The 25,261-nt window shown below is 42.3% G+C and overlaps 1 protein-coding gene across 5 annotated transcripts in view; it reads left to right on the forward strand.

Annotated features, from left to right (window-relative positions):
• ARFGAP1 (ADP ribosylation factor GTPase activating protein 1) overlaps positions 1 to 25,261 on the forward strand; it is an 800,187-nt gene that overhangs the window by 546,884 nt on the left and 228,042 nt on the right. For all 5 annotated transcript variants that reach the window (XM_044089896.1, XM_044089898.1, XM_044089899.1 and 2 more), the window contains exon 9: positions 21,512 to 21,544. In XM_044089896.1, the coding sequence (XP_043945831.1) occupies positions 21,512 to 21,544 (33 nt within the window). The remainder of the gene's footprint in view (positions 1 to 21,511; positions 21,545 to 25,261) is intronic.

A 25,261-nucleotide genomic window follows, 5' to 3' on the forward strand; every position in this document is an offset into this window, starting at 1 on the left:
TCACTGTCGCTTTTGTGCTTTGTTCAATGCCAGAACTGTACGTTGTCGGCCCCTTATTGTAGCTAGATATTTTCGCTGTCAGTCCTTGAATTCCAATATCGCTTCCGTAAGCCATCCAACTAAGGATAAAGACAGAGACAGACCGCACAGGTCCAAAACTGCCAATGACGCTTCCGTTAAGCTAGTCGTTAGTTCTCCGATCCTTAGTGATGTGCTTTTGCAGCCCCTGATGCCCGCTTGTGTGGATTCGCAGGCCGCTACTGAAACCCTTTCGGAGTCCGGTATGCTGTGAGACTCTTCGACTAAGGATCCTACGGATGTCTTTACCTTGGATGGGTCCGGAGCCACTGAGCAGGCACCAACTTCCGAGGAAGTTCTTTGCACTACCGATACTCGACACAAACCGATGACTTCTTTCACGTCTTCAGTTTTTTCTAAAGCTACTGAGTTTCTAAGGCCCAGGGTATGAACTACGCCCAAAAAACCAACGACCTAAGCTCAGGCACCTGCATCCATGCCTCAATCTCAAATGCTTAAAATGGCAGAAGACCTTGTTATGCTTATTAGGGGAAGTCAGGTTACCCCTGCCAAAAGAAAGAGACTTGTCCCCAGTAGTTTTATCTGAACAGGAGTCTGATGACTCTGATGCTTCTGAATATGAAGACATGCAACCCCTCTGCGTATGAGGATTCTGATGCAGAGGAATCCATTTCTTCTGCCTCTCCACCTGAGGATTTTTTCATTTAATGAAACCCTACATACTTTAAGGGAACATTTCCAATGGGAATGTCAGGACTCTCCTCAGTCAAAAAAGAAACTCAAGGAAATCTTAGATTTACCACAGCACAGACCTTTAGCCATTCCTCCTGTCCTGGATGTTGTGGATGATGTTTTTATGGAATCCAGTTTGACTCCTGACACCCTTCCTCCTGCTCCCAGGAACCTGACAGGTACTACAGAGTCCCTGATTCTTACAAATTCCTTTTCAAAAATCCTACTACTGACCCAGAGGTCATCTCTCAAGGACCTAAAGGAATTAAAGCAACCTCAGCTAAGATTCCCACCCCCTCAGACAGGGATTCCCGAGCTTTAGACAGATGGGGTAAAAAAGTATACACCTCTGCAACTCTTGCTATTAGAGCACTAATTGTCAGTTCCACATGCTGAAATGTCAGCAGCATACCATGGAACTCCTCAAACAAAAAATATCTTCCTTTCCCTCTTGTGCAGAAAATAAAGAATTACAAGAGCTTATGCATTCTGCAAGCCAAGTTACTAAGCACACCTTGCAATGTGGCTTTGACGCCCTAGAAGCATCTTGCAGGGCAGCGGTCACTGGTTCTGTCCTTAGAAGGCATGCTTGGCTCAAGGAACAGACCTTGCCAGACCATGGCAAATCAAAATTATTGAACGCACCATTGAACAAAGACAATTTGTTTGGCACCAAGGCAGAAGAGGTCTTAAAAAGATGGAAGAAAAAGCTACATCTATGCAGACAGTTAGACTTTTACAGGTCCAGGCTCCAAGGTTCAATAGGCATTGCCCTTCCAAGCACTGGTCCTTTCCGGCCCCCTCCAGGCCAGCTCAGCCCAGACCCAGGGGAAGCAGACACCCCGACAGCAGTCTCAGGGAATGCAGAGATCTAAGCAAAGGAGTTCCTCCTCTTCAAAAACAGGGAGTGCTAAGCCACCCCCTTATGGTAAGAACTCACAATGACTTTAGACCTCCACCCCTTACCTCTGCCCACCTGCTTGTGCCTCTAGGAGGAAAACTCTCCTTCCATGCAAACAACTGGGCCCCTATTACCAACAACCGATGGGTCCTCAACATAGTGTCCCAGGGATACAAATTTTATTTCCACACTCTGCCAACCCCAAAAGGGTTCCCCGATCTTCCTCCATACCACTGGGCAGAGGCCAAAAAGCAAGTCCTTTCCCTGCTCTCCATGAGGGCAATACAGCATGTTCCTGCAGACCAGATAGGCCAAGGTTTCTATTCCAGACTCTTCCTGGTACCCAGAAAAGAGGGCTCCTGGCACCTAATCTTCGATCTATCCATTCTAAACACCTTTCTGGTGATACCAAAATTCAAAATGCTCACGCTCCAGCAGCTTCCTCTTATGCTTTCCAAGCATGCTTGGTTAGCCACCCTAGACCTAAAAGAGGCATACCTACACATCCCAAAAAGGGAATATTGCAGAAAATATCTACGTTTCAGGGCAGGAGCTATGCATTTTCAGTTCTCTGCGCTTCCCTTTGGCTTATCCACTGCTCCAAGAGTTTTCACAAAATGTCTGCCTCCAGCCATTGCTTTTTGCAGACAAAGAAGTATGCAAATTTACCCCTACTTAGACTATTACCTGATTCAGGCAGACCGTCAGGAAAAGCTGTTACAGCAAAGGACCTACTGACCTCCCTGGGGTATACTATCAATGAAAAGAAATCAAAACTAGTCCACACACAAATAATTGTATTTCCTGGGAGCAAGTCTGGATACAACATCCCAGATGGCATTCCTTACTCCAGAAAAACAAGCCTACCTGACAGGTTACTTCTCTCAACTAGACACCAGAACCCAGTTATCCGCAAGGAAAATCCTGCAAGCTCTAGGGTTTATGGCCTCCTGCATTCTACTCATTCCATATGCCAGACTGCATATGAGGAAACTACAATGGTACCTAAAAAGCCTTTGGTGTCAACACTCTCAAGACCTGGAAACTATCATACCAATGATACCCTGTCTAAGGAAAGATTTTCTTTGGTGGACAGCAGCATGCAACCACAACAAGGGACTTCCCTTCTCACAACCCCACGCTACCCAGACCCTCATCACAGAATCATCAGACTATGCCTGGGGTGCACACCTGGACAGCAGGTGCATTCAGGGCCATTGGAGCCCAAATCAAATACATCTCCACATCAACCAAAAAGAGATGCTAGCTGTGCAGCATGCCCTGACAGCTTCAGACACCTACTCTCCCCGGGGCCTCTACTGATCAAAACAGACAACAACACAGTGATGTGGTATATCAGCAAGCAGGGAGGGACTGACTTTTATCCTCTCTGCAGGCTCGCCATGACCCTTTCGCACATGGCCTCAGCCATGCAAATACACCTGCTAGCACAATTCCTGCCAGGCTCCCTAAACTCTCTGGTAGACAACTTGAGCAGAAACCTGCTAGACCCACATGAGTGGCAGCTAGAACACAGAACCTTCACCCTTGGAACCCAGAAATGGGGCACCCAGAAGGTGGACCTCTTTGCCTCCAATTCCAATCATCAGCTCAGCAAATTCTGCACCAGGGAACCTTACAGCAAGGCCTGGAAAGTGGATGCTGTATTCTTCCAATGGGTAAACCTCTCTGTCTATGCAGTTCCCCCTCTACCACTTATTTCAAGGGTACTTCTCAAAATAAGGGAGGAAAAACCAAGGGCAATCCTGACTGCCCCAGACTGATCATGCCAGCACTGATACCCACGGCTGCGCAGCCTGTCACCCCTGCCACCATGGCACCTACCTCAGATCCCAACACTCCTGATCCAGAAGAATGGAGAATTCATGCATCCCCAATTGCACACCCTCAGCCTGGCAGCTTGGCTTATTCCCTGACCTCTCCTCAAGCTGCCAACCTAAGCAAACAAGTCCTAGATGTTATACCTGAGGCCAGACACTCCAACACTAGAAAATCCTATGCTGACAAGTGGAAAAGGGTTTGCACCTGGATCCAGGCTAAGGGAGCTGAAACAGCACAGCCCACCCTACCTCTCATCCTGGATTACCTAGCAGACCTACTACACAGGGGTCTATCCTTCGCGTCTGTTAAAATTCTCTGCCATCTCTGCTTATTACAGCACAGAGCTACCTCTCTTCTCACATCCTCTCATCAAACAGATCCTAAAAGGGGCTAACAACTTAAGGCCACCCAGAAGAGCTCCTACCCCAGCTTGGGACCTTAATTTTGTGTTGGAAAAGCTCACTCTACCCCCCTTTGAACCTGCAGCTTCAACAGAGTTAAAATTCCTCTCTTGAAAGACAGCCTTGCTTCTGGCCATCACTTCAGCTAGAAGAGTTTCAGAGCTGCAAGCACTCATGGCTGTAGAGCCTTTCATCATTTTCCATGCTGACAGAGTCTCCCTCAGGACTAACCCATCCTTCATGCCTAAAGTGGTGTCCAGTGTGGCTCTCAACCAATCCATTCATTTGCCTACCTTTTTCCCTAACCCACAAAGCAAGGGGGAAAGGATTCTGCACTCTCTAGATGTGCACAGACAGCACAGATTCTGTCTGGATAGGACCAAATCTTTTAGAAATACTGACCAATTGCTAGTCAGCTTTGCAGCAGGGGCAGAGGGCAAGGCCATATCCAAACAAACAATCTCTAAATGGATAGCACACTGCATCCATTTCTGCTACAAATAGCACAGGAAACCACCGTCAAAGGGGGTCAGGACGCATTCCACCAGGGCAACCTCTGCAGCTTTTCTAAGAGGGTCCCCAACAGGGACATCCTGGAGGCTGCAACATGGACTTCTGTTCATACCTTCACTAAGCATTACCCACCTGTCTGTCTTCTCCAAATCCAGGGCAGGCTTTGCCACCGCAGTCTTGCATGGCATCCTAGCCAGCCCCCAGCCTTCTTGACTGCCTCCACCCTTTTCTTCAGCTTTGGGAATCTATCCAAATGTGATGACTGCAACAGTGAAAGACGAAGAACATAGTACAGTTGTGTACATGTACCATAAATGTAGATGTTAGAGTGTATTCACTGTTGCTGTCCTGGTTTCCCACCCTCCATTCCCCTTGTCTCTCTCTCTCTCTCTCTCTCTTCCTTTCTCATTACAGGGAATTTTTGGTGTTTACTTTCTACTAGTGGTGGTCTTCCACCATAACCTAGCTCTCTATTTGGGGGCTCCTGACAGTTGGGGCAAGAAAAACTGATGTAATGGCATCAGCTGTCTGATTTTATACCACTGACGACCTGACGTCAGTCCTTGAGCGACAGCAACTGACGCAGGAATACTAAGCCTCTGGTATTCGGGCCGACTGAAGGCTTACCCCTAGCAGGATAACCCAGTAAATACACTCGAGCATCTATATTTATGGTAAGTGTACACAACTGTACTTTCCTTGGCCAATAATCTGACAGCTGTCATCTACAGCATAGTCAGAGTTGAAACTTTTACTCTGTAGCCATTGCTTTGCTCTTGTATGTACTTGTACAATAAAGCAGTGTAGCTGCATTTGTTGTTTTGCCTTATCTTGTTTTTAATTTGCAGATGTTCTTCATGTTTCACTGTTGCAGTCATTACATTTGGGTTATCTACTTGCAGTAGCCCTCAGTCGGCCTGATTAACAAAGTCTTGGGTCCTGCATCGTTTGCTGTCCCTTCTTCTATGACGTCAGGTCGTCAGGGGTATAAAACATGCAGCCGACACCATTACATCAGTCTTTCTTGCCATGCGGTGCCCGAAGCAGAAGCAGTTCACAAATGCCGGTCGGTCGGTCGGCCGACTCCTGAAATTTTTGTTTTCGAGTTTCAGAACTGAATTCTTCAACTAAAGCGAAGTACCCCATTGGGAAAACTTTTTCTTGCTCCTTACCGATGTCAGTAAAAGTTAATAATTGCATTACTTGTGGAAAGCAAATACCCCACAAAGATTTTCATTCGTACTGTATTCCTTGCCTAGGCCCTGACCACGACCTTGCTTTCGGTTTTGTTTAATCAGCGCACTATCCATCGTCGGTATCAGTGCACTATCCATCGTCGGTATATTTTCACCTCTAAATATTTCGGTTCTCGGTTTAATTATCCAGGAATGTCGCTTAGCCATCCGACTACCGGGATTCTGAAAAAACGCAGGACACAGGCCGCCAAGGTCCAAAGCTGCTGATGACACTTCTCCTAAGCCAATCGCCAGTTCACCAGTACTCAGTGAGGTGCTTTCTCAGCCCCTGATACACTATTTCTGATTCGCAGGCCTCTACTGTGACCCATTCGGAGTCTGGTTTGCCACGAGTTACTTCAACTGTGTAACCTGCAGATGTCTCTACTTTGGATGTGTCCGGAGCCGCTGTGCAGGCACCGGCTTTTGAGGGTGTATTCAGGTCTACGGACTTGCATATTAAACTAACGCCTCCTTCTTCATTTAGTCCTAAATCTCGAACCATGCCTAAGAAACCAACGCCCAGGCCACATGCTCAAGCCTCTATGCCTAAAAAACAAATGATAAGAATGGCTGAAGATCTTATAACTCTAATCAGGAGAAGCCAACCTCCCCCTTCTAAGAGACCTAGGACTGAAGTTGTTTATGAATCTTCTGACCAGGATTCTGATTTTTCTGATTCTTCTGATGATCTGGATTTGCCTTATCTACTTATGAGGATTCTGATGCAGAGGACTCTATTCCCTCTGCTTCCCCTCCAGAGGATTTTTCTTTTGGTGAAACCTTACATACTGTAAGGGAGCATTTCCACTGGGAAAGCCAGGATTTTTCTGATTCAAAAAAGAGGCTTAGGGATTTCTTACTCCTGACTCAGCATAGGCCTTTAGCTATACCTCCTGTACTAGACATTATTGATGCTTTTTCGGAATCTAGTTTGGCCCCTGATTCTTTGCCTCCTGCTCCCAGAAAACCTGACCGATATTACAGGGTTCCTGATTCACACAAGTTCCTTTTTAAAAATCCTATTGCGGATCCAGAGACTGTTTCACAGGGACCCAAGGACATTAAGACTTCTACTGCTAAAAATCCTACCCCTACTGATAGAGAGTCCAGGGTGCTGGATAGATGGGGTAAAAAGATTTACACTTCTGCAACCTTGGCCATTAGGGCTTTAAACTGCCAGTTTCATGTGCTAAAGTATCAACAACATGTTATTGGATTGCTTAAACAGAAAATTATGTTGATTCCTGACTGTGCCGAAAGTAAAGAATTACATGATTTAATGCATTCTGCTGAACAGGTTGGAAAACATACTTTGCAATGTAGATTTGATTCATTAGAGACATCTTGCAGGGCTGCTGTTACTGGGTCTGTGCTCAGAAGGCATGCTTGGCTTAAGGAGCAATCTTTGTCTGATCATGTTAAAGCTAAATTGTTGGATGCTCCCTTAAAATCAGGACAGTCTGTTTGGCAACAAGGCTGAGGAAGTTCTTAAAAGATGGAAGATAAAGCTAAATCTATGCAAACTGTGAAAGATTTCGTACAAGTTCAGCCTCCTAGATTTAGTAGGCACTGGCCATCTAAGAATTGGTCCTTACCAGCCCCTTCCAGGTCTACTCAAGCCAAACTCAGACACAGCAGAAACCCCAGGTTTCAGTCCCAGGGGACACACAAGATTAAGCAGTGGGGGGTTTCCGCACCCAAATCTGGGAGTAGTAAGACTCCCCCTATGGAAAACTGTCCCAATGACTTGCTTTTAAAACTTCCAAGCACTTCCCAACTGAATGCTCCTTTAGGTGGAAAGATTGGTCTGCAGGCCAAAACCTGGGAACTCATTGCGCAGGACAAATGGGTTTTAAATATAGTGTTCCAAGGATACAGATTTCACTTCCACACATTACCATTACCAACACCAAGCGGGTGGCCAGATCTACCCCCAAATCAATGGGCAGAGGCCCAAAATCAAGTACTCTCTCTCTCTCTTAAGCATGGGGGCTATTCATTTGGTACCAGAAGAGGCAATACATGGTGTCCTATCCTGGACCTTTCTACTCTAAACACATTTCTGTTGATTCCAAAATTCAAAATGCTGACTCTTCACCAGCTGCTTTCTATGCTAGGCAAAGATGCATGGTTGGCAACACTAGACTTAAAAGAAGCATACCTGCACATCCCTATCAGGGAGTCTTGCAGAAGATACCTACGCTTCAAAGCAGGCTACATGCACTATCAGTTCTCTGCACTGCCGTTTGGGTTATGTACTGCGCCCAGGGTATTCACAAAGTGCCTAGCTCCAGTCATTGCATTTTGCAGGCAAAGAAATATTCAAATATACCCATACCTGGATGATTGTCTAATTCAGGCAGAAAGCCAGGACATACTTTTGAATCATCTGGCCTTTGTTCAAAGGGTAATGACTTGTCTGGGGTACATCATAAACGAAAAGAAATCACACTTGGTACCCTGTCAACAAATTATATTCCTGGGAGCAAGCTTGAATACAACTCCTCAGATGGCTTTCCTCACTCCAGAGAAACGGATTAATTTGACAACCTACTTCAAACAAGTGGCCACAAAAACCCAGTTATCTGCAAGGCAAATGCTGCATATGGGGAAACTACAAATGGTATCAATATTCACAGGATCTAGAAGCAATGATTCCTATCATACCTTGCCTACGCCTAGAGTTCCTTTGGTGGGTAGAGGCCTGCAACCAAAACAGGGAACTACCATTCACACTACCCCCTGCTGCCCAAACCTTAACAACAGATACAGCAGACTATGCATGGGGGGCTCACCTGGCAGGGAAGTGCATTCAGGGCAAATGGAACCCAAGTCAAATGCACCTGCACATAAATCAAAAGGAAATGTTAGCTGTACAGAATGCTCTGGCAGCCTTCAAGGACCACATTCTTTCAGGACAACTAATGGTAAAGACGAACAACACCACTGTCATATGGTACATAAACAAGCAGGGGGGGTACACATTCTTACCCCCGCTGCAGACTAACCATGTCATTGTGGAACACAGCCTTGAGCTACCGAGTGAATCTACAAGCTCAATTCTTGCCAGGAAAACTAAATACACTGGCAGACGGACTAAGCAGAAACCTCATGGACCCACATGAGTGGAAACTGGAACCAAGGATTTTCAACATGTTGACAAGCAAATGGGGGAGCCCAGATATAGACCTGTTTGCCTCCCCCAGAACCATCAATTGGACAAATTTTGCACACTGATTCCCCACAAGCTAGCTTGGAAAGTGGATGCTTTTTCCTTCAGCTGGAAAAACCTATCAGTTTATGCCTTTCCTCCTCTGCCTTTAATTGCACCAGACTGGCCATGCCAACACTGGTACCCCCTCTTGCACATTGCGTCATGCTTGGCCCCATGGCACCTGCCTCAGACTCCTTCCCAGTTGTCTCAGCAGGAGAACCAGATTCTGCACCCTCAACTGCAAACCATGAACCTAGCAGCCTGGCCAATTACCTAATCTCTCCTTTACCACTCCTCAGTAAATCAGTGATGGATATCATTTTAGAGGCAAGGAGGCCTAGTACTAGAAAATCTTATGCTGCAAAATGGAAAAGATTTTGTGCCTGGAACCAATCTCAAGGGATGAGTGCAGCAGTGCCCAATTTACCTCAGATTCTACAATACTTAACTGAGATGCTTCATAAGGGCGTGTCCTTTTCCTCCATCAAAATTCATGCCTCAGCCATTTCAGCTCATTATAGCACAGAGCCTCCCCTCTTCTCTCACCCACTGCTCAAGCAGTTCCTCAGAGGGGCCAAAAATTTAAGGCCACCTAGGAGAGCTCCAACTGCAGCTTGGGACCTTAACTTTGTCTTGGAGAAACTCACTCTTCTCCTTTTGAGCCAGCTGCTACTGCAGATTTAAAATTCCTTTCCTGGAAAACTGCTTTCCTTTTAGCAATCACTTCTGCAAGTAGGGGGGTATCTGAATTACAGGCCCTTATGGCAGTGGAGCCTTTTATCATCTTTCATGCAGACAGGGTGTCCCTCAGAACCAATCCCTCCTTCATACCCAAGGTGGTATCCAGTGTGGCTCTTAATCAGTCTATTCATTTGCCTACCTTCTTTCCTAACCCACAGAATGAAGGGGAATGGATACTGCACTCCTTAGATGTGCACAGGCAACTTAGATTCTACTTGGAGAGGACTAAACCTCAAAGGAAATCTGAACAACTGCTGGTGGCATTTGCTGCAGGGACAGAGGGGAAAGTTATTTCAAAGCAAACCATTTCAAAATAGATAGGCCACTGCATTAATTTCTGCTATAAGCACCATGGAAAACCTATCCCACAGGGCATCAGACCCCATTCAACCAGGGCTGCATCTACCTATACAGCCTTTCTCAGGGGCGTTCCTACAAGGGACATCCTAGAATCTGCTACCTGTTCCGTACTTACTTTCACCAAGCGTTATCATTTGCCAATTTTCTCTAAATCCAGAGCTGGTTTTGCCTCTGCCTTATAGCTGGTCCTAATTCTATTTAAATTCCTCCTACCAACCTTAGCTTTGGGAATCCATCCAAATGTAATGACTGCAACAGTGAAACACGAAGAACATAGTACAATTGTGTACACTTACCATAAATGTAGATGTTCGAGTGTATTCACTGTTGCAGTCCTGGTTACCCTCCCTCCAGCCCCCTTTCTTCTTTTGGCTATACCTCTACTCTCACTTACTATGCTCAAAAAGCATTTTGGTGTATTTGCTTTTTTGTTGGCGGTATATCCTTGTATTTATAGATTTAATTGCTCCCCACTGGGGGGGGGGGTCACCTGACATCTGGGGCAAGAAAAACTGATGTAATGGCGTCGGCTGCATGTTTTATACCCGTGACGACCTGACGTCATGGAAGAAGGGACAGCAACTGACGCAAGACCCAAGACTTTGTTAATCAGGCTGACTGAGGGCTACTGCAAGCAGATAATCCAAATGTAATGACTGCAACAGTGAATACACTCAAACATCTACATTTATGGTAAGTGTAAACAACTGTACTTTTTCCCTATTTTACTGTTTGAGCATTTTTGTACAACATACGTATTCTGATTTTACAGATCTCCCTGTAGAGATGTTAGCCCCTGTCATTGGTTTGTCTACCTTTGAAAACATAAGTAGAGGAGAGTCTTGCATACCTTCCTCCAAAAAGAGAACCGACTGTCCTGTTACTGTTTTTCCTCCCCTGACTGTACTTTCCTGACTTGGATGCTAATTGAAAATGGATCACTGGAAGTATGGCTGGACAGCCCACTGTGACATCATTAGCATGCCACAGATGTTTTCCTTTTTTTTTTGGTGGCTGCCTTGCCTCTGACTGTTTTTACCCTCCTTCAGCTTTGTAATCCTCATAGTGACAAGTGTATTACGTAGAATGATGGAAATAACCTATAGATGACCAGAAATAATCTAACGTCATGTTTTCAGTACTATTTGATTTCATCTTGTGGTTCAGTGTTGCAGTAGTCTTCATACCTGAGACTACTTTCAAAGAATGTCTGCCATCAGTCTGCTTTCAAAGCTTAACACCCTCTCCCTCTAAAGCTGGTGTGTGCCCTTCCACTTGAATGTCAGCACATTTGTAGTGCAATAGGGCCATCTGTCTATGCCTTCTTTAGTTCTTTTTTGCTGCAGTTCATGAGCACACTTTGTGTCATCAGACTGTGTCAGTATGACCTATCTTTTTGAGTAGGAAGATATGTCCCCATTTTGGGAAAGTCTTGTATTTTTATTGCTTTCTTATAATTGTAGGACTTTTGTGGTCACCAAGGGCATTAAATGTCAGCGATTATCAAGAAAAGTCGAAGTTATTACCAGTGAAGAGCAATTCCATGAAGTTATTTTCATATTCAATTCATATTTTGTCTGGGGTCAGGGCATAATGTTGCATCTTGTCTCCATTGCTCCTTGTTCAAAAGGAGACCATAAAGGAAGGCTCTGACTCACTGTAAGCAGGACCACTATGGCGTCAGCCATATCATCTGTAGATGACCTACTAAAAAAGCACTCTGCAACTGGGAAGCACCCTTGAGAGAAGGAATACCAGGAAGCTGTCAGTTTTCTTCAGAATTTGAAGGCTTCCTTAGACTTGAGTGTCAAATCTGGTGAGGTACCTTTGAAGCCCCAAACTCCAGTGCCTACTTCAACTGAGGCCTGTGGCATTACCCCTTTGGAGGACACCACTCAGGTAGAAGACTGCATGTAATCCCAGGTTGAAACCATTTCATCATCTGTTGGTTCCGATGCTACCTCTCATGTGGTTCTGATAAGTCCTCCACCCATCATCCCATCCCAGACATGCTGTCAGGAACTGATGAAGCTGACTCAAGAAGTTGTCTTGTTCCTACAAAATCAGCAACCTTCCTGAAATCAGCCTTTGCTGTCAGGGATCTGTGTTGTAAAAGGAAAAAGAAATAGTCCCCTGTGTGGACTCTGACTCTGAGGTAGATGAGCTGGCATATGCCATCCCGGATATCTTCCTTCATCTGCTGTGACTCTGACACCAAAGACACCAGTCCTTTGCTTCTCCACTAAATGTCTCATTTGATGATATCCTTAATAGGGTGAAGGATTATTTTTTAATAAAAGTCTAGATAAGTGCATGAAGCCAAAGAAAGATGCAGAGAACCTGTGGGTCTACCACACACAAAACCATTAGCCGTGCCTTCAGTCAGGTCTTAGACAATGGGCTCCCAATTGAAATGTAACTGTTAAAATGAACTCAGAAATCATAAGAACACCAAACTTCACAAACTGCAACCTTGTGGGAACAGCTGAAGGACGCATTCAAGCCAAGAATAAACTGTAGTTAAACCATCAAATCTTTATTTGAAAGTAAATCCAAGCAATTCAAGACAATTAAGTGCTTTGGTTCCTTAAACGAAGAAACTTCATGAGAACTAATCAAAAAATGCCCTACTAGTGCTTAAATAGTCAGAAAATTCAAACCTGTGATGACTAGTTTAATAAGTCAATTAAGACCAATTGAAAATTAAAGTGAGACAAAATCTACCAAAAACTTTAAAATAGCAGTGTAAGGTCTTTTAAAAAGCAGTATAAGGTCTTTTAAAACAAGCCATAAGACCTCCAACACATTGTAAAACTGGCTTAAAAATAAATGCACATAAATAAGTATGCAAATATTTAAAAACCTTAACAGAACAAATATATACACACTCGTGTGACTATAAATACATACATATGCTAAAAAAATGGAAATTATAAAATTAAACCTCCAAGTGCTTCAACTTTTATTAAACAGTTTATAGAACATGAATCATTTAGACCTGGTCGGTTCATAGCATTTAGTAGCAGTTGCCTTTTTAGCTCACATTTGTCTAAATGTTCATACCTCATGTGGTATTGGTTGGCTCTGGAATTATGGAATGTGACCCAAGAGTCAGGATGGACAGGCATTCTCCATCCCTTCTTAGGACTCCCCTCCAATACACAGACCAACTGAGCAGGACAGAACCTGGACCCTGTTGAATGGATGCTGGACAGGGATACCTTTCTGGGTCTGGTCCACAAATGGAGTTTGCCAGAAGTAGAACCTTTTGCTGCCCTGAGAAAACAGGTAACTAAGAAAGCTTTGCTTCAGGGCACCAAACTCAAGAAATTTGGTCAAGAGACACCTTCTTCCTCAACTGAGCAGGCCTGTTTCTGTATTCTGAGTTCATTCAATCCCTTGTCTTCCCAGAGTAATTCAGAAGGTAGAGGAAGATTAATTAGAAATGCTACTTTTGTAGTGGCCAAAGCAGCACTGATTTTACCTACTTCTCAGTATGGTGTATACAGATCCTGTGCTGTAGCATCAGCATGTGAACCAAAAGCAATTTGTGTTGCATTTTATGTCTCCTATAAAGTATTGCTGATGCATCCCAACCCAAGGATACCAGGGCTGATGGTTTAGATGATTAACTCTCATTCCATGTAATCCTGTTTTTGAAGATGTACTTTTTTTAGAAAGGCATGAAAACAAAAAAACGAAGAAATTTTGCCCAGCTAAATGGAGAATGCAGAATAGTGTGTGTTGTACCTTTAAGAAGTGTTTCAAGGACAGCACATGCATATAAATATCAAGCACATGCTAGCTTCAGTGCCATTTTGAGAGTACAGCCAGAGTGTAAGCATGTATGAGCATGATAGCTAGTTTGTTTACAAGTTTATCTAAGTTAAAGTTGTTAAGCTTCAATCCTGATGTGTTTGTACATAATAAAGCTGCTTGAACAGAACCCACAGATGTTCATCTGTTTTATCATGACCAGATGAGCGACATTCCAGAGATTGCTTTTCAGAGCTATGAGGTGCAGAGTTAATAGTTAAGGTAAGTGAACCTAGTACAAAAAAAGACCAGAAATGAACTAAAGGTAATGAAAACTTACACAAACTATTTATTTTATTAAAAAGATAAAACAAAGCATTACAAGGGCACAGAACGCATTATTAAGCAAACGAGAGAGACACAAAGTGTATTAATAAAACAGAATGCTTAAAATTAAGATATTTGATAAAACGATTATCAGAAAAGCACATAAGGGGTTTGGAATTACCTTGGAATTACAAAACGAGCATGTTTAAAGTAAAACGTATAACGGGCAAGAAAAAAGATTAAACAAGCAAAACAACTATATTAGAGGACAAAAAGGGCACATTAAGCATAAATAAAGCAAAGTGACTGCATGTTTTTTGGCAAGATACTGTGTTTTGGCATAAACTACTGTTTCGCATTGATTTAAGCTGTTCAGGGCATAACTAGAGTTATTCAAAGTATCTCAAAGTGTGGAAAAGTGCTTACAGTGTGCATTCATTACTGTGCATTTATTTTGTGCAAAGTGCAACTATTTCATAAAGTGTAGTCAAAATATAGCCATTTTGAAAAGTTTCTTGTGCTGGGTGTGTGTATTCGCAGAGTGCCGCCATTACAGAGTGTTTCTTGCACTGTACAGAGTTATTTAGCAAAGTGCAGCCATTTTGGGAAAGTTTCAGTGTGCTGTGTACTGTTTATTTGCAAAGTGCAGTTACTTCGAAATGTTTTTTTTTTACTCTGAGCTTCTTCTGCCCGGTTTATTCACACAGTGCAGTTATTTTGAAATGCTTATTACACTGGTAAGAGGTGATTTCTTACAGTACAGTGAGTTTGAGTATTCTTGTGCCCTGGAGACTTATGTCGCAAAATTCAGTTATTCAGAAGCTTACTATGCTATTGGGCATAGTTACAAATACTGGCGTAAATTCCTAGCATATGTATATGTGTGTGTGTTTGTGCATACTTGCAAAAGCCTTCACTAGTATGTGTTAATATGACAGAGGCATTTCGCAGACCAGGTCCACTTGTATTTGGTCAGAACATTGCAGAGAATTGGAGAATATTTGAGCAAGAGTACGATAATTTTATACAAGCAGCTTATTCTGGCAAAGATGCACACACCAGGGCATTCATTTTGCTAAACTTAGCTGGGTTAGAGGCCATTGAAAGAGAGCGTTCATTTGTGTACGCACCAGCAGTATATGAAGGAGAAGGGGCTGAATCAAGGAAGACACAGAGTGTTTGAAATGCAAATTCAGGGAAATGTGCAACCCCCAGACAAATGTTACATTAGAGAGGCATTTATTTTACACAAGAGATCAAAAGCCAAGAGAAACTTTTGCAGCTTATATTACTGACCTGAGAAACAAAGATAAAACGTATAGGTTTGGTGATTTTAAAGGATGAGTTAATAAAGGACAGGCTTGTGTGTGATATTAATAGTGCTGCAGTGAGAATTATTTTTGCTTCATGAGTGATTTAACACTGAGCAAAGCCATAGAGATTTATCAAATCCATGACGTTACAGAAAGGCACACAAGTATGCTTGCAAGTGATAAAAGAGCATGGTTTCAGCAGGCTCCAGAGCAAAGGTAGACAGCATGCAACACGTGGCTAGCAGAAGCGGGCCTAAGCACATGGCAGCTGTAACCCCTGCGGGTGTGACAGGTAAAACCCGTAGTTTTTCAGCAAGTTCTAAGACATTTCAGTGAGAAGGACATGCTCAGTGCAGTACAATGGTGAGTCAACAAAACCCTAATCAAGCTTTATTGTTAATTGTTGCAATCGTTGTGCTTATCATGAGTCTAAAACAGAAAAGTGCTTAGCATTTGGTTAGTAATGCCACAAGTGTAAAAAAAAAATGGAACCATTTTCAAAAGTTTTGCAAATCAAGTAAACCTCACACAGTTATAAAGAAGGATCATTTTAAAAAAAAAAGCAAGTTGATCAGATACAGAGCTGCAGCTCTACTTTCTACGTAGGTGGTGAGTCAGTAATTGGTGAAAAGGTTGATGCAGTAAATTTGTTGACAAAGAATTAAGTGTTTTGTACGGTCTAGATCAATGGGAAATCCACCGAGCTCAAAGTAGACACTGGTTCAAAGTGTAATGTTATGTCCGCAGACACATTTGCTAAGGTGAGAACTGGTGAGAAAGTAAATGTGGCCAGTTGTGCGAAACTTGTTGCTTATAGAGTTGAAGAAATTCAAACCAAAGGCTCAGTAGTGCTTTCATGTTATTTTGCTAGGAACTGCTACAGCTTACTGTTCTATGTAGTATGAAGACCTGTGCAATCATCATTGGGTCTCAGAAACAGTTTGAGAATAAATCTGCTTTTCTTTACCAAAGAAGTTCAGCATATAAGCACGTCTCCGTTCCAATTTTACTGAAGCTATTTTCTCAGAGTATGCTGATGTTTTCGATGAGAAGTTAGGCAAACTTCCAGTTATGTATTCTATGAAGTTAGACCCAGAGTTCACTCCAGTGGTCAGACCAGCAAGAAAAGGTCTGATAGCTACGCAGAATAAAGTCAAAGCTCAGTTGGATAAAATGGTGTAGCAAGTTGTAATTTATCCAGTTACAGAACCAACTGAATGGGTGTCATCCATGGTAGCAACCCACAAAAAAGGCTCAGACAAATCATAATATGCATTGACCTAAGGGATTTCAACAAAGTATTAGAGACCGCATCATCCTATGCATACAGTCAAGGAAGCCGCAGCCCTAAAATGCTACTGTTTTTTTCTGTCTTGGATGCAAAAAGTTCATTTTGGCAAGTGATGCTTGATCACAAATCTTCACTACTGACTACTTTCAATACCCCATTTGGAAGATATAGATTCCTCAGGATGCCATTTGGAATAAATTGTGCAAGTGAAGTCTTTCAGCATGCAATGGAGCACATTTTTTCAGGTTATCCTTGTGCCATAATAGTAGATGACTTATTGGTTGGAGGAAGTGGTAAAGTAGAGCATGTCAGAAACCTTGGGAAAATTCTAGATAGAGCACGTGAAGTGAACTTGAAGCTCAATCCTCTGAAGTGCAAATTCAGACTACCAGAAGTTACATATGTAGGTCATTTATTTACTAGCACTGGCTTGCGACCAGACCTGTCCAAGCAAGTAGCTATTCTAGAGATGCCAGCACTGGGTAATGTTCAGGCTCTACAACATTTTCTTGGTATGGTCCACTATTTAGGCAAGTTTATGCCAGACTTCAGTGAGCTGGCAGCGCTTTTGAGAGAGCTGACATGCAAAAATGATACATGGTCTTGGTTGAAACAGCACCAGAAAGCATTTGAAGACCTTAAGCAGAAAATTGCCACCCCACCTTCATTAAGATACTGTGATGTCAGTAAACCAGTAACACTTTCCTGTGATGCTTCAAAATCTGGTCTTGGTGCACTTATTCTTCCAGAAGACAGACCAGTAGCCTATGCATCTAGAACTCTTACACAAACTGAAATGCAGTATGCTCAAGTTGAGGAAGAACCTTTGGCAATAGTATCTGCATGTTCAAATTTTCATGATTATATTTATGGTTGAGTTATTCTGATTGAAATTTATCACGAACCTCTAGTCACTATTTTAAAGAAGCTTATGCATTCAGCTCCAGTGAGATTACAAAGAATGATGCTTAGATTGCAAAAGTACAACTTCAAAATGGTCCATGCAAAAGGCAAACTTTTTTATCTGGCTGATACCTTATCCAGATCACCCAGAAATATAGCGGAACAGCTTACTGCAGAGAATTTTGACTTTGATGTCATGGAAGTGTAATTTTTCTACCACGAGACTTGATGAGCTGAGAGATCATACAAAGACTGATCCAGTTTTGCAAAAGCTCAACTACTTAGTTAATGCTGGTTGGCCATCAATGCAATCTAATGTACCGCCTGAAGTGCAAACTTATTTTCCTTACAGAGATGAGATGTTGATGAAAGATGGCATTATTTTCAAAAGTCCTAAAATTGTTGTTCCTGCTTCCTTACAATGTGAATATATCCAGATATTGCATCATGGTCACCCATATTCTGAATCTACCAAAAGAAGGAAGAGAGGACTAGTATTTTGGCCTTCTGTAGCAAAAGATGTTGATAAAGTACTTTCTTCTTGTTCAGTATACAATAGTACTAAATCATATTTGCAAAAGAACCACTTCAGATAAATCAAGTTCCTGAACTACCTTGGTCAACAGTAGCCACTGATCTATTCCAGTGGAACAATCAGCATTACTTAGTGTTGGTAGACTTTTAGTCAAAATGGTTTGAGATCGATTTACTACCTAACCTAATGTCCACTGCTGTTATCACCGAGTTGAAACAACATTTCTCAGTCCATGTAGTCCACACAGTTATTTCTGACAATGGTACCCAATTTACCAGTCGTTTCAGAAATTTGCAAAAGAATGGGACTTTGTACATGTTACTAGTAGTCCAGAATACCAGCAGTCAAATGGACTAGCTGAATGTGCAGTACAGAGTACAAAGCAATTACTAGAGAAGTCAAAGCATGATAATACCAATGTCTTTTTGAATTTACTCAATCTCAGAAACATACCCCGTGACGATATATTTCGCTCGCCTGCTCAGAGAGTTCTGTGTAGGCAAACCAGAACAACCTTGCCTATCAGTTCTAGTTTGTTGAGGCCTAAAGCAAAGAACAACAGAACAATCAAAGCCCAAGTATTCAGAAAGCATTCTTTCCAGAAGTCCAGCAATGATAAATCAAGCGTTTTTCTTCGTCCATTGAAAAACTGAGACAGTGAGGATGCAAACTGTGAAAGGTTTCGACCGGTTTGGTCAAGTAACAGGTGTATGAGTCAAGCCGAGATCCTACTTCATGGAATCTGAGGGTGTGGAGTACAGGAGAAATCACAGACATCTTCTTCCTATATCAAAATCTATATCGCGGCATTGTTCTGATGATACAAACTCTAGATCTCAGAGCAATCCAGACAATGTTCCTGTTGCAGAACATGTCTTAACTCCTACTTCCATTCCTGATAATGTTCCTGATGTCCCCAAGGTTGAACATTCAGCAGAGACAGTCCCATTTGCTAGACCTAGTTCTATTTCTGTGTCACACGATTTGGTCGTATTTCCAGACCTAATGTGAAATACACAGCAACCTGGACATAACTGTCTGTATGTATTTAGTTCTGTATAATTGCATGTCAAAGAATTATTTTATATCAATTGCATGTCAATTAATGTCAGTAATGCAAGAGGGAGGATGTAGAAGAGTTTGTGTGTGTTGTACCTTTAAGAAGCATTTCAAGGACAGCACGTGCATACAAATAGCAAGCACACACTAGCTTCAGTGCCATTTTGAGAGTGTAGCCAGAGTGTAAATATGTATATGTATGACAGCTAGTTTTACAAGTTTATCCAAGTTAAAGTTATTAAACCTCAATCCTGATGTGTTTGTACATAATAGAGCTGCTTGAACAGAACCCTCAGATGTTCGTCTGTTTTATCCTGACCAGATGAGCAATAGAGGGAATTCTGTCTGTGATGCTGGGGGGAGTCAGGACTCGACACACATTTGTGTTCACTTTGTCAGATACCTGCGAGATCTTTTCAAATCAGGGAGTCTTCACCTCTGTAAAGGGTATGTCTCAACTGTTTTATGTTTGCCTGCCTTGGGATCACTCTCTATTACTTGTTGCCAGTAAAGCAGTTCTTGAAAAGGAGTCCACACCTGTGTTTCCCAAGAAGGAACATCCTCCACCATGATTCTCAATTATGTCCTTGAAAAGCTGACATTACCCCACTTTGAACCAATTGCTTCTGCATTCTTTGAAGTTCCTGACCCAGAACACTATCTATCTTCTTAGTGGCTGCTTCTTCACTCAAAGATCCAAATAACTTATTTTAATCTTCCTAAGGGACATGGTAACTTTACTTGCCAACCCTTCTTTCATGCCAGAAAAATAATAGGGCTGCCCCTGAATCAGGCCATTCACTTGCCAGTGTTATATCCTACACCTCCAGAATAGAAGGCAGAAGATTCTTAAAACATGCAGTTATTTAAGTTCTTTATTAATGATGGGGTGTGAAGTTCCATCTCAAACAGAACATTTCTAAATAGTTGATCTGTTGTGTTGATTTCTTTTGCATCTTTCATAAAAATTGCATTAAGAGCCACAATAGCAGCTACTGCCTTCCTTAGAAACGCTTAAATTATTTTTGAAGCTGCTAAGCCCATTAAGCCTCAGTCCGCATTTTCTGTAAGGATTACAACATGGACATTGCATGTAGCTGTAGGACTAGAATTGCCACGGTCAACCTACAAGAGGTACTTCAGCCAAATCATTCTTAGGGTCAGCTACCCTTGTTCCATAAACTTTGAAAATCTTCCCAAATATGAAGACTACTGAGACAGTGAACTTTATGATGAGCATAGTACAGTTGTGTTAGAAAGTTTACCATAATTGTGGATGTTCAAATGTGTTCAGTTTTACAGTGCTTTCTTCTGTTTTCATCCTCTTCTTCCTCTCTTGCGGGCTATTAGGGGCTGGATACACAGTTATCCTTCCTCCCTTTTTTATCTCTGCTATCAGTAGAAGGTATTTAGGCTCTTTCCTCCTCAGATCAGTCTAGAACTTGAGTGATTGGGGGGAGGATTATTTTTAGTAGGCTGACATAGCTGGGAACAGTCCTTACTCCCTTGTCCATTTGAACATTTATTGCTCTGGATAAGCCACAGGTTCTCTGAGGTTGCCTGAACAAGAGAAAAAAATATATATATGGTACTGGCAGTCACTCTCATACCACAGATATGCTGGCATCCAAGTGAGATGGTGCCTGCCTGGCCTAGAGGGGAACATGCACACATCTTGGCTGTCAGACTGATATAGGGGCACTGTACCATCTTTCAGCCATCAAACCAGGTATTAGGGAAGAATCTCCTGTCTACAGGAATAGATGGGGTAGGTATTCTTTTGGTTTCATATTTTTAGTATTCCTAGCTGGTCCCTTCCCACCAATGGTTTAGAGTTTACTTCCAAACATAGACTGAAAGCCATGTATTATAGCTGTAGTTGCTGTGTTGAGGAACAATGGTTATGGCAATTATTTATGCACTGTGCCTATTACCTGCTTGGTTTTGACAGTTTCAGTGGTCCTCACAACTTACGTTTTCCACTAACATTATTCTCGGCTTTGTTGGTGGTAAGAGATTGTAGAGTTGGGGGATAGTTTGCTGTACTGAACAAGGATACATTTGAATTTAAATGTCTGAAGCCCAACTTATTTTTGATATTTTTATTTAATGTTTTTATCTACAGTCTATAAAGTCATAGCTTTTTGTATATGGATTTTATTAAATTGGTTAATAAAAATGGTGTATAATCGGAGTTGCTGTTTGTAGAGAAAACTAGTCTGGAAATGGAATGGCATTTAATCATGCATTTTCATTTGCTTCTGTTTCATTCATCAGTCTCCTGTTTGCTTCTGCATCTTTAGCCTGTCAAGAAAGTTATGCATCAAATATTTTATTTTATTTCAGGCAACGAAATTTGGAACTCAAGCATCTCAAAAGGTAATTTTATTGTCATGCATTAGTGCAAAGTAAAGCTAACTGACCAGAAGGTGGCAGACTTTGACAAATTATGTGCTGTAATGTGCCTTAATGAAGTTATAACTGCTATTGCTATTGTGCTATTTCTGTAGATTAATTTATCAAATCAAAGTTGAATTAATTTTTCAAATCTTGCAGCTGATGCTTTCTGTATACAGTTGAGAATGCACTTCTGTTTTAATATTGGTCACATTTTGATATGAATGTCGTCCTGATGGAAGAGATGAGGCTTTAAGATCATATGAATGAGCATTGCTGTTTACTTAAATTTACTTTATCTTATTGGACAAATCTGTTCTAAGATATGAAGCCTATTCATAATTTGAAAATGAGAAAAATGAAAATGCTAAATGCAGTGAGTTTTCATATTATGATGTGAACAGTATGTCATGCAATTGTTTGTGGATCTAGATGTCTGACTAAACTTAAATGTTGCAACAGATGGAACTAGTTTCTAGAAACTGGATTTTTTTTTTGCGCAGTTGCATGGGTCCATAAGACAAAAATTATGCATATAGTTCATAGCTTCCATTTGATGTAGAAGGGCTACAGTTCTGAGCTAGTGATAAAAAGTTTAAACATGAAAGGTATTGATGTTATGTTGTCCCATCTCACCTTCATTCATTGCTGGTTGGGTTTGGAACCGAGAATCTGTTCCAACCCGGCCTTATTCAAAAGCTCGAGAGCTTCCACCGGCTTGTGGCTATACCCTATCCCATGATGCTCAGGGAAGATTACCCAGCTCTCGTTGGCCACTAAACAAGATCAGATGACTTCCCATGCAGGCTCCTGGCTAAGTGGAATTTACTTTATATATTGTTGTTCTATTTTGATCCTTTTGCTAAAAAGTGGTAATTACTGATGTCATTGTTTGAATTGGAAATATTTTTAGTGGTGTTTGCAGTTTCTTGTTTTAGGTCGTCGTTTTTTTCTCTAGGCCTGTTGTTGTTGAACTTCCGTATCCCGACTTCCAGGCTCGTTTAATTTAGAGAGCTTGGTTAATCCCCCTCCCAAGGTAGCTCGTTTAAGTTAGAGGGCTCCCTGTGGCCCGTTTAACTTTTTTTCATCTATTTACTAGGAGTAGTCCGTTTAAGTTGGAGAACTTCTCCTTCCTCTTTGCTTGGTTAGTTTAAACATCTGTCGTTAAGAAACAAAAACAAAAAAAAGTCTAGTTGAGTTTTTCTGGTTGCCTTAATATTTGGTTGTTGTGTGTGTGTTTAGAAACATGTCAAAGGATCCTAAATAATCAAAGCCTTCAGGTTTCAAGAAATGCGACAAGTGTAGCCAAAAGATGTCTCTGACAGATGGGCGTACCAGTTGCGTTTACTGTTTGGGTGCCCTTCATTTACAAGAGTCCTGTTCCTTTTGTCACTCATTTAGCTCCAGGGTTTTAATGGAGCATAAAAACAAGTTAATTGTGAGAGGCCTATTAAAAAACCCTTTTACAGAGGCTTTAGAAGGGACTCTGAGCACCAAATCTGTAGACCAATCCCCTTCTTCTAGGTCAGAGAAGTTGGGGAAAAGGACTTCACCTTCGGAGCCGCCTAAAAAAATGGCTAAAGATTCTGTCTTGGAACCAAGGGGTCTTGGTTCAGTAAAATCTCTCTCTTCGGCACTAGTTGTAGTTTTGGAGCCGCTAGAGTTCCAGATGTTCTTCGTGTTTCACTGTTGCAGTCATTACATTTGGGTTATATGCCTGCAGGTAGCCGTCAGCCGGCCAGAATATCAAAGTCTTGGATCCCTGTGTCGGATGCTGTCTCTTCTTCCATGACGTCAGGTCATCGGGTATAAAGCATACAGCCAACGCCATTACATCAGTCTTTCTTGCTGCATGGTGCCTGAAGCAGAAGCAGTTCGCAAGTGCTGGTCGACAGACTCCTGAAATTTTCATTTTCGAGTTTCAGAACCGAAGTCTTCAAAAAAGCGAAGTACCCTGTTTGGGATCCTTTTTCTTGCTCTAAACCGATGTCAGTAAAAGTTAACAATTGTATTACCTGTGAAAAGCAAATACCTCATAAAGATTTTAATTCGTACTGCATTCCTTGCTTAGGCCCAGACCACGACGTCCCTCGCTATCGGTTTTGTGCCTTATTCAATCCTCAAACTATTCGTCATCGGTTCATTTTTGCATCAAACTATTTCAGTACTTGGTTTAATTATCCAGAAATGGCTTCGGTAAGCCATCCGACATTCCGAAAAAACATAAAGGTAAAGACAGAGACAGACCACATAGGTCCAAAGCTGCCGACAATGCTTCAGTTAAGCTAGTCGCCAGTTCGCCGGTACTCAGTGAGGCGCTTTCGCAGCCCCTGATACCTGCTAATTCAGATGCGCAGGCCTCTACTGAGACCCATTCAGAGTCTGGTATGCCTCGGGATGCTTCTTCGACCATGGAACCTGCGGATGTCTCTACCTTGGCTGGGTCCAGAGCAGCTGTGCAGGCACCGGCTTCTGAGGGTGTATTCAGGCCTACTGACTTGCATTTCAAACAGACATCTTCTTCTTCAAGGCCTAAAATTCGACCCACGCCTAGAAAACCGATGTCCAAACTGCGTGGTCAGGCCCATATGCCTAAAAAACAAATGATAAGAATGGCTGAAGACCTTATTACTCTAATTAGGGGAAGTCAGCCTTCACTCTCTAAGAGACTTAGAACTGATTTTCCTTCGGATGCTTCTGATCAGGATTCTGAAATTTCTGTTTCTTCTGATTACCAGGATTTGCCCTTATCTACCTATGAGGATTCTGATGCAGAGGACTCCATTCCCTCTGCTTCCCCTCAGGAAGATTTTTCTTTTGGTGAAACCTTGCATACTCTTAGGGAGCATTTTCGTTGGGAAAGCCAGGATTACCCTAACTCCAAAAAGAGGCTTAGGGAATTCTTACTTCTACCTCAGCACAGGGCTTTAGCTATCCCTCCTGTTCTGGACATTGTAGATGATGCCTTCTTGGAATCTAGCCTGGCCCTAGACACTTTACCTCCGGCTCCCAGGAAACCTGACAGGTATTATAGAGTACCTGACTCTCACAAGTTCCTCTTCAAGAATCCTACTGCGGACCCAGAGACCTAAAGACATTAAGGCTACTACTGCCAAAAAACCCTACCCTCTCTGATAGAGATTCAAGGGCCTTGGACAGATGGGGTGAGAAGGTATACACTTCTGCTACTTTGGCCATTAGGGCTTTAAACTGCCAGTTTCATATGTTAAAGTATCAGCAGCATATTATGGGACTACTTAAACAGAAAATGATGTTGATTGCTGACTGTGCTGAAAATAAAGAATTGCAGGATTTAATGGTAAATGTACTTTGCAGTGTGGTTTTGACTCTTTAGAAGCATCTTGCAGGGCTGCTGTCACTGGGTCTGTTCTTAAAAGGTATGCTTGGCTTCAGGAGCAAAATTTGCCAGATCATGTTAAAGCTAAATTACTGGATGCTTCTTTAAACCAAGACCGCCTGTTTGGCAACAAAGCAGAAGTCCTTAAAAAGATGGAGGAAAAAGCTAAATCTATGCAAACTGTTAAAGATTTCTTGCAAGTACAGCCTCCCAACTTTAGTAGGCATTGGCCTTCTAAGAATTGGTCCATTCCTGTCTCTTCCAGGCCTTCTCAGTCCAAACCCAGGAACAGCAGACCACCTTACAGTCTCAAGGTACTCACAGGTCTAAGCAGTGGGGGG

Source organism: Protopterus annectens, chromosome 12.part0 (genome assembly GCF_019279795.1).
Source record: "Protopterus annectens isolate FY-2018-M chromosome 12.part0, PAN1.0, whole genome shotgun sequence".
NCBI lineage: Eukaryota > Metazoa > Chordata > Ceratodontiformes > Protopteridae > Protopterus > Protopterus annectens.